This window comes from Sphaeramia orbicularis, chromosome 3, assembly GCF_902148855.1.
Source record: "Sphaeramia orbicularis chromosome 3, fSphaOr1.1, whole genome shotgun sequence".
Taxonomy (NCBI): Eukaryota; Metazoa; Chordata; class Actinopteri; order Kurtiformes; family Apogonidae; genus Sphaeramia; species Sphaeramia orbicularis.
In genome coordinates this window covers 58,548,898-58,559,512 of record NC_043959.1, presented here as the reverse complement: position 1 = coordinate 58,559,512, position 10,615 = coordinate 58,548,898, and the positions used below count along the sequence as shown (strand labels likewise).

The 10,615-nt window shown below is 34.2% G+C and overlaps 1 protein-coding gene across 1 annotated transcript; it reads right to left on the bottom strand.

Annotated features, from left to right (window-relative positions):
• Positions 1 to 303: 303 nt before the first annotated feature.
• LOC115437597 (uncharacterized) lies at positions 304 to 10,615 on the bottom strand. Its single transcript, XM_030160884.1, has 7 exons — positions 10,502 to 10,615; positions 10,269 to 10,387; positions 9,899 to 9,995; positions 6,748 to 7,111; positions 2,679 to 2,804; positions 2,443 to 2,576; positions 304 to 825 (listed from the first exon to the last, which is right to left on the bottom strand). The coding sequence occupies exons 1-7, from the start codon at positions 10,511 to 10,513 to the stop codon at positions 604 to 606; spliced, it is 1,074 nt and encodes a 357-aa protein (XP_030016744.1). The 5' UTR covers positions 10,514 to 10,615; the 3' UTR covers positions 304 to 603.

Here is a 10,615-nt window from a genome sequence, read left to right as displayed (position 1 = left end):
TAGAAGATCTTGCAAAAAATAAGCCTGACGTATTCTGCTACATCTGCAGTGAATACACCATTGTACCTAACAGGAATCCTGTTAGAAAATGATTTTTTTCCCCTTAAAATATATTTTGGGTGAGAACTATATAAAAAATCAACTGATAAAATCACAAAAATGTCATCAATTTTGTGAGAAGATAACATTTTTCAAAATCGAATTAGCAAAAAAAACCTGACCTGACTGGGAAAAACAGATGTCTTTTTTGGATTTAGTGGTGCAAAATGGTCCTAATTCAGTTGAAAAAACCTGGACAACTTGCAAAAAACATTTTTTTGTAACCCAGTGTAATACGCTGACATTTTGTTTTTGTTTTTTTTTTTTTTACAAAATTGACTTTTTACACTAAATTACTCATAAAAATGCAAGTAGCTTTCAAAGTTTACTTTAAAAACCAAAATTACCGAACATGACTTCACTCATCTCTTTTTCACACATATGCAAAAACATTAGTTATATGATACATATCAACACACTTCTGCAATAGCAGAATCTGGCAAAGTGGAAAGAGCTTGTGTATCATTGAACCAGGTGGCTCAATTCAGTCTGTGTTTAGCTCTATTAATTCTTCTGAATGATGACACGGAAATGATTATCCTCTTCAGGTCGCTCTTTTTCTGTTACTTCCACTGAGTCTGTGTTGACAATTTGGATGAACCAGCCGAGGTGCAGCGCTGACTCAAAGGTCCGGTCGTCTGTCCGATCACCCTTCATGTAGAAGACAAACGAAAGGGTGCCCTCGTCGCTTTTGGAGATCTTCTGCAGTTTCTGCTTTTCACAAACCTGCAACAGCACATTTTTGTATTAGCATGTTTTATGAATAGTTGTTGACTTGAGTCTCTAGTCATGAATATTTACATTTTGACAGACTGTCCCTATGGTAAAACAATCATATAACATGCATAAGATAAGATCAGATGAGATGAGATGAGATGAGATAAGATAAGATTTTATTGATTTATAGGGAAATTTCTCAGTTGAGAGCAGCAAACACAAAAGAAACACCAAAATAAAGTGCAGGAAAGAAAGAAAGCAGAAAATATACACTTGAGAAGCAACAGATATAAAGAGATAAGATATGATAAGATAAAATTAAATTAAATTAAATTAAATTAAATAAGTTAAAATAAAATAAAATAAAATCAGATTAGATAAGTTAAAATTAGATAAGATAAATAAAGATAAGATCAAATAAGATAAGATAAAATAAAATAAAATGAGATAAGAAGATAAGATAAGATAAGATAAGATAAGATAAAATAAAATTACGTAAGATAAATAAAGGTAAGATAAATAAAGGTAAGATAAAATAAGATAAGATAAGACAAGATAAAATAAAATAAGGTAAGACTATATAAAATAAGATAAGATGAGATAAGATAAGATAAAGTAAAATAAGATGAGATAAAAAAGATAAGATGAGATGAGATACGATATGATAAGACAAGATAAGATGAGTTAAAATAAGATAAGATAAGATAAGGTAAAATAGGATAACATAAGATAAGATAAAATAAGATAAGATAAAATTAAATTAAATTAAATAAGTTAAAATAAAATAAAATAAAACAAGATTAGATAAGTTAAAATTAGATACGATAAATAAAGATAAGATCAAATTAGATAAGATAAGATAAAATAAGATAAGATAAAATGAGATAAGATAAGATAAGGTAATGTAAGATAAGATAAGATAAAATAAAATTAGATAAAATAAACAAAGGTAAGATAAAATAAGATAAGACAAGATAAGATAAAATAAAATAAGATAAGATTAGATAAGATAAGATGAGTTAAAATGAGTTAAAATGAGATAAGATAAGATAAGATAAGATAAGATAAGATGAGTTAAAATGAGATAAGATAAGATAAGGTAATGTAAGGATAAGATAAGACAAGATAAGATAAGATAAGATGAGTTAAAATGAGATAAGATAAGATAAGATAAGGTAATGTAAGATAAGATAAGATAAGATAAGATAAGATAAGATAAGATAAGATAAGATTGCACCAACATACTATTGTACAATGAAATTGGTGCACTACCCCACGCGATGCAAAAGAGAAGGAACCCAACAATAAAAACACTCACCATAATAAGAACAGAACCAGTAAAATCTACAGTAAAATCTACAATATGTGCAAAAATGTGCACATGTGCAAAATAAGTACGTAAATGCAATGTGTAGGAGTAAAGAGAAAAAAACAAATCTGCTATTTATATAAATTTAGATTTACGTTTAAATATTATAGACATATTTACAATATATTTGCACATGCATGTGGTGGGATGGGGGGGGGGGTACTGAGAACTGTTATGTTATGTTAAAGCATAATACTACAACAGGCTGTAGATACTGTACTACATACATTACTTCATAGATCCATTTTAACATTTACCTCCACTTGGAGGAGGATTCTCTCTTCTTCTTTGGAGCACTTGAGGAAACAGTCAGACCCTGTGAAGTTCAGGACCACTGGGATCCCTCTGAACTTTTTGAAGTCTGACTTGTAGTAGTATATTGTGATCATCTCTAAACACACAGAAAAAAGGAGGAGCGTTCAGAAATCCACAGCCTCGACAACAGTAACACTGTCCATGTGAATGAAAGGTTGTACTGGTCAGAGGGTCAAACCTGGATTTGGTGAGGCGTAGACGGTCTTCTGCAGACAGAGGCTTCTGAGGAACATGTGAGAGGCGACATGTTCCACTGACGCGTCAAACACCTTGACCCTTTTGAAACTGCCCCCTCCTCTGGGAACTGAGAATAGCAGAACAATTAAACAGATGTGAAACAACGTGGGTGTCAAAGACTTTTATGTTATTCAGATTGATCTCTCATACCTCCACCCTACTCTATTTTATTATTGTTTAGGTATTGTTGTTTTTTGTCGTAATTTGTTCTGTCTATTAATTATTGTCACATTTGATACATCTAGGTAATGTCTAATATTTGAAAGTAAACACAGATATCTACAAGCTATGACTTAATTTTTATTTATTTATTTATTTATTTATTTTTAATATTTATTTTTATTTATTTTTATTTTCTTCTATTTCCATTAGCTCAGTTGATGTTCGTGTACACCACAGATTTGATACTGCTTGTACTTATTTGATTTTCTACTGCTCAGAGACTGTTGTGATGTTCTTATTTCTGCTGTTGCCCCTTCTCGGAGGGCCTTGGGGTTGGATTGGGCATGGGGAAAAATTATATAAAAGGCAATGTATAATGATTGCACTGTAATTTTGCTCCTTTGTATGTACTGTTACATTGCTCATAAAAAGATAAAAAAAAAAAAAAAAAAGACTTTTATGTTATTTAGGATCCTCAGGAAACACTAATCACTGACTCCACCTCCTCCTCTCGACCTCACAGGACCTTAGTTCACAAAAATATATGACAGTCAATGGCAAGAGACTCATTCAGCACATTTGGACGGGTGGTAGAATAGTAAAAGGAATGAAAACCACAACAAGTCATGGTGAGATGTGTAGAGACATGTTCAGCAGGTCTGAGCAGCTCGTGGAGGAGGATATGACAATGTAATTTATAAAACAAGGAGGGTGGTGTCTTTATAATTACTAGGGATGCACCGATACCACTTTTTTCCAGACCGAGTACGAGTACTTATATTTGAGTACTTGCTGATACCGAGTACCGATACGAGTCCTTAATAATCCCATTCCAGTTGTTCGTTCCTTTTGTAAATGTGCTTTATTGTCGTTGTCATTAGTCTGACTGGAACAAAGTGCTGCTACTGACATTTAATGTGTTGGAATGAACGTTTGTCAATTAATCCACCAGGGGGCGCCGCTCTGAATTAACCATACTGGACAAATACCACAAAGAAGAGGAAAGATTTTGAGAAGAAGAAGAAAGTCAGTAATAACAAACATGGAGACGACAGAGGGAACACTAATGCGATACTAATGTTGCAGCATTTTCGCTGGTAAGGTTTAAAAGTTTAGCTTCAGCAGGAAGAGTCAAACTCATTTTAGTTCAGTTCCATATTCAGCTAAATTTGTTCTGAAGTGGGCCGGACCAGAAAAATAAAAACATAATAATATATAAATAATGAGAAATCCAAATTTTTGTCTTTGTTATAGTGTAAAAAATCCCCTGTTAAATTTTGAAAATACTTACTTTTATAAACTATCCAAAAAACAAAACAAAACATGAAAAAACTGAAACTTAAATTTAAAGTTTGTAAATGTAAATATTTTCATAATTTAATCTTATTTTTTGCACTGAAGCAAAGAAAAAAAACGTGAACTTGTTAATTCTAGATTTTTTTTTTTGCTTAATTCAAGATTTTTTTTTTACTTCATTGAAGATTTTTTTTTTTTTTTGGCTTAATTCAAGATTTTTTGCTCAATTTGAGATTTTTTTTTTTACTTAATTCAAGATTTTTTTTTTGGCTTAATTGAAGATTTTTTTTTTTTTACTTCATTGAAGATTTTTTTTTTTTGTGCTTAATTCAAGATTTTTTGCTCAATTTGAGATTTTTTTTTTTACTTAATTCAAGATTTTTTTTCTGGCTTAATTGAAGATTTTTTTTTACTTAATTGCAGATTTTTTTGGCTTAATTGAAGATTTTTTTTACTTAATTGCAGATTTTTTTGGCTTAATTGAAGATTTTTTTTTACTTAATTGCAGATTTTTTTTGGCTTAATTGAAGTTTTTTTTTTTTTAACTTAATTGCAGATTTTTTTTTGGCTTAATTCAAGATTTTTTTTTACTTAACTGAGGATTTTTTTGGGCTTAATTGAAGATTTTTTTAACTTAATTGAAGATTTTTTTGGCTTAATTGAAGATTTTTTCCTTAATTAAAGCTAATTTTTTTTTTTCTTAATTCAATTCAAGACTGGAATTTTTGCACTTGGCAAAAACATCCCAGGGGCCGAACTGGACCCTTCGGCGGGCCGCGTTTGGCCCTCAGGCCGCATGTTTGACACCCCTGAGGTAGAGAAAAGAGAAATGAGTGATAAGTTTCATTTTCACTTCCGCTGGTGGCGGTCCGCACCGCTCCGTACTCCCAGTGGTATTCTCTGTCTGGGTACTCATCCTCCAGCACCTGGAAAACAGATGGAATGTACGCAGAGGACGGACAGAACGCTGTGTCTGTATCTGTCTGTGTCTGGGACGGTACTGTCAGTCAGCATTACTTTGATCAGCCTCATTTATTTAGTTCCATCTCCACACTCTTCACACTCCACACACATTCTTCCTCCTCCTCGTACCTGCTGCACTGAACTGGGAATGTCACACGGCCGTAGGTGATATCAGTGCATTTGTATCAGATTACTTTTAGGAGTACGAATACGAGTACACACACTGAGTATCGGAGCCGATGCCCAATACTCGTATCGGAATCGGTGCATCCCTAATAATTACACAATATCGCAGTTTTATCACAAATCATTTTGCAAAATAACCTTTTAATTGTCAAACATCAAATCTGTAACTCATGGCAAGACTTAAATGGGATCAGTGTGTCTGTTGTCATTCACTATTATGCACATTTTTCCCAAAATAAGGTCCATAAACAGACTTTGAGCAGGGCTTTACCTCTTCATACTTCTATGAATGTACATAATTATAGGATTTATTACACTTTAGTTATGTCTGATGCTGAAATACTATTACATGCGAAATGTTACACATGCTTTATTAAAACCTTTATTGTTTTCTTACGTTTAAAATATTGTAGTTATATTTAGGCATTATTAGTAGTAGTTTGTTATATATATATTTGTGTTTCCTACATGTGTAATGTAAATATGGAAAATGTTGCCCAGGTCAGGTTTTCACATCACATGAAAAACAACCCAGTTTTAACTGCTTTGAACAACCTGAACAACTGGGATAAATACGCACTTCTTTTTTTTCATTTATTTGATCCAAAATAGGAATTTGTAACCTAAAAAGATCTTGATGTGTTTTATCTAAAAACCTTCTGAGGCTTCTCTATGGAGGGAGAGGTAAGATAATAAGAGGAAGTATAAGTGTAGAACAGGGCTGTCAAACTCATTTTAGTTCAGTTCCACATTCAGCCCAGTTTGATCTGCAGTGGGCCAGACCAGTAAAATAATAACAGTGAAAAAAGGAAAATTATATTATGATCAGGTTTATGTCTACAAAGTTACTTTAAAAATCTGAATAACATGAACAACTTAAATTGTCTCAAGAAAAACAAGTGCAATTTTAGCAAAATTCTGCCTCGGTTTATCAGTTTATCATTTACACATGTGCATTACGATCGCACAAAACATTTAATAACAGGCAGAATATTGGTTAAATTGCATTTACTTTTCTTTAGACATTTCCATTTGTTCATATTTGTTCAGGTTCTTCACTTTTTTTGTAAAAGTATAGTTTGGTAATGTAAACATTTTTATGTAATTTTACTTTTTTACACCAAAAAAACAAAGAGAACATTTGGGGTTGTCATTATTTATAGGTTATAATAATATTTTACTGGTTCTGACCCACTTGAAATCTAACTGGACTGTATGTGTCTGTATGTGAAACCTGAATTAAAATGATTTTGACACCACTGATTGTTAATATCTTCAGTGTAATTTTTGCATTTCACAAATTCATCCCGCGGGCCGGATTGGACCCTTTGGCGGGCTGGATTTGGCCCCCGGGCCACATGTTTGACACCTGTAGTGTAGAAAGACCATTAAAAGCCACTCACCCAGCGTCACTGTACTGGACTCTGTTACCATGACAACATCACTGTAGTTGCATCCGACCCCATGACATTCCTGACAGGGGCTCACGGTGTCACAGCTCCGTCCTGCCAACACAGACACGCTGGTTTTCGTCATAGTAACGATGAGAAAGTCACCGTCTTGCTCACTCTCCCCATTCTCCTCTTTGCACTCATCCTCCACTGTAGTGCCATCCACGCCGCCTTCATCCCTCCCCAAGTCTTCCTCCTTCGTCATCTCCATCCTGAAATTGAGCAGCATTTTCTCTTTGTCGTAAGGATACATCACATTTTCAGCTGGTGAGGAACTATCAGTGTGTTCCTTTTTCTTTATGGCTTTGTGCACCGTCTGAAGAAAGGAAGAAGAAGGGGAAGATTAAAGAGGGAAGTCTGAAAGTTTTTGTGCTAGTGCTGATTTCTTTTTCTATTTCTGACAGAGAAATGTTAAAACATGTACAAAATGTCAAGAGCTGAAATAATGTGTAAAATGTGTGGGGAAAAAAATATAAACAGATTAAGTTTTACATCAGGTTCATTAATAACGTGTCAAAATATGTTCAGTGTAACAGTATTTGAAGTATTTGACATAACACTGATGGTACAGCCAAAATCATGTCAAGAAATAACTTATTGAGCTACACATAATGTTAGAAATGGACAAATTTTAACCAAAAAAACTGCAAAAAACAGTAACAGTATTTGAAGTATTTGACGTAACACTGATGGTAAATGACACATTTTGTAAAACATTCAGTTCATCCATTCATAAAATCACAGAATGGTCCTTTTCTGATCATTGAAATTAGTGTAACATTGAACCAAACACACTTTATTTTAATACTGAGGAAAAAAAACAGATCCTGTTAACCTGGCCTTGATGATTTTATTTGGTGTTTATATTGTGTTGTAATGTGTACAACATAAAATGGCTGGTTCACTTTTGTAGTTAGTTACATGAGTGAAAGGGATTTAGTTAAAAAAGCAGCCAGTTACATTTAAATTGTATAAAATAAATATGGAAATTACATAAAATGCTATTAAAGGTAACCTATGTATATCTATTCAACACAACATCATCCAAAATTACTGTAAGAATGATCCATTTAAGCACAAATTCACTGATAAATTCTATATTAAGCTGTGATAGTTCATTGTTTTTTTTTTTACAAAAAAGGTTTTTAACCCCCTTTAGGGTACTCATAAAAATACTCTAAAATTCAAAAATTTCAACCTTAGTGTGTTATTGGAAGACATAACAAGACTTTATTACCTCTGTGAATGTTTTCAATTTTGTTTATTATTGTATAGAAAATCAAGGTCAATGAAGTTACCATATTTGGTTCCTCATCTGTAAGTAGCAAAGAAAAAAAAAAACAAAGACAAGAAGTATATATAAAAAATACAAGAAAAAGACATCTAATGTGAAAGGAACATGTATTTTAGAACATTAGAACATCACTTTTAGAGCACCTGTCCACATCCACATGATCCCTCTGAACATCATTCCTTACATTAGTTCCATTACTTCATGGTACCGAACACAGCAGGTCCACTCACTGTTCATGCAGAGGTGGACCTGACAGACCCTGGAGACCACATGGTTGACTCACTGTCCTCACTGGAACTGTTACTGTCACTGTCTTATAATGTATTTGGAAACTGCTAAAAAATAGTCACTTACCCGGTAAAGGGTTAAACGACTAGTTTTGGGCTCACAGGATGTGACAAAAAAATCCCTTTTCTACTATGATACAGTCTACTCTCGTTAAACCGCCCGCCGTTATACCGCCATTTTCACTCACCGCCGACCAAAACCATTGCACAAAAATCCCCAATGCATTATTCCATTAGCTACCGCCATTTCCGCCTATCGCCATCCGCCAGCCCAGTTCCATGCACAAACAACACTTATACCATTGATTTCCCGACCGTTATACTGCCAGCGTGATTGCCATCGAGTACACATAAATTTTAACAATGCACTGAAACAAACGCGCCAGACGCTGATCGCGACAAGCTACGAGTAGGTCTACGGAACGGCCACCGTTCATTTATCGCAGAACACTCAGTAGGTCAGGATGTCGGGAAGAGGACGTGGGATTAAGCCAAAGCCTCAAGATGATGGGGTGTCATTTCCCGACACGGTATAATAATGCTTAAAATGTTTCCCCACTTTAAATGATCCCTTACAACATAACAGAATCAAGATTTATTTAGAAACGCAATTAGAACGGGTTAACGGGGGCAGCATAGACATCATATAGTAAAGACATGCACATTATGGACGCAACCCGTTGTAACGCCATTTTCGCTATACCGCCAATTTGGCCGTGAACGGAAGTTGGCGGTATAACGAGAGTAGACTGTATTTCTTTGGGAAGAAATAATTAGCTAACCCTCAAAGACCTAAACGACCCCCAGCAACCCAAAGCACCTGCTGATCTAAACGGCTTACGTTTTCAACCACTAATCCTATCAGAAGGGTACATGGAAACAATTCAGGTCAGCTGCCATTTGTCATTTACTGACAAATGGCAGCTGCAGATGCTTGGTCTTATGCTCAGTTAATGATATATTTTAATGAGAAAATGACTTTTTCTTCAGTTTTCTCTGTTTTAATAATAACCTTTGAATTAACTCTGAGGTTTTATGGACATTTACGTGATCAGAAAATTAAAGAAAGATACCTGATTTTGGCTGACAAATGCAAAATTCAGAGGATGATATTAAAATAGATGAGAGGAAAGATTAAATGTAGAGAAAATTTGTTTGGAAGTCGCCACAAAAACAACTTTTAATCTTCAAGGGTTAAATCTTTGAAAGCCTTTATTTAAAGAAGCCTTATCAGACTGACTCCACTTCTGTTTATGATGATATAAATACAGGCGTCGACACGATCAAGTTCAAATCAGATGTTAAAGCAAAATAAGCAGAATCATAAATACAATAAATACTCATAGGATTCACAGTATCTGAAGTATAAAAACAAAGTAGCGAATTCTTCCTTTGGTGTTTTACTTTTTTACTAATGCTGACAGTGAAACATAAAGTAATAACAGTAATTAAAAGCTGTGAAAATGAAATAGAACTCTGTTTATTTCTATGTGTCTGTACATTTACAGGCTGATCTACTCACCAACATGGGATTTCCTTCAGCTAACTTTTGTGCCAACTCCTCAGGGTCGACGTCGTGCAGGTCGCTGCCATTTACCTGCAGCAGTTTGTCTCCTCTCCTGAGAAAGAAAAGTTATATTTGAAAGCATGAATTAATCCCTCAGGTGGCACCACTTTGTAAAACTTGACATTAAATCACATATAACAGTCTAATTGTAATGAATGAATGAATCGTGTAATTATTATCATTAACATCAGTTATTTGTGTATTTACAAATCCTCTCATCAGGATGTATTAGAAAAAGTTTCATCTATATTTAGTAGAGAACGACACGGTAAATAAGTGAAATGCAGATTCTTTCTCTAAAAGTGTAATAGAGTCGGATTAATACCTGACAAACGATTTATCTCCAATTCCTCTTCTGCTTTTGATGATGTTTTTGACTTCATATTGGTGTTTTCCTTCTTGGACGTCATGGGTGATCAGGATGCCTCCTTTGACCCAAGATTCCTGAAATGTGTGAATTAATCAGCCATTTTTTTTTTTTTTTATCGTAACCAGAAACAGGATAAAAAGCCATTTGTTTATGGTGTCAGTGTTAGAGACTGGGAGGCTGTGACCCACCTGGAGGTCCATGGTGCTGAGGGTCCCCTGACGTTAAGACCACAGAGTGAAGCCGACCGCAGCGACGGGCAGACTTTTAAGCCTCCTGTGTGCGCTCATGCTTCTGCTTTACAT

Excerpts from the sequence above, each read along its gene's own strand:
- LOC115437597 (XM_030160884.1), bottom strand. Across the intron at positions 9,996-10,268 it reads GGAGATAAATCGTTTGTCAG|GAGAGGAGACAAACTGCTGC; the intron begins GTATTAATCCGA and ends TTTCTTTCTCAG. Across the intron at positions 7,112-9,898 it reads CTGAAGGAAATCCCATGTTG|ACGGTGCACAAAGCCATAAA; the intron begins GTGAGTAGATCA and ends TCCTTTCTTCAG.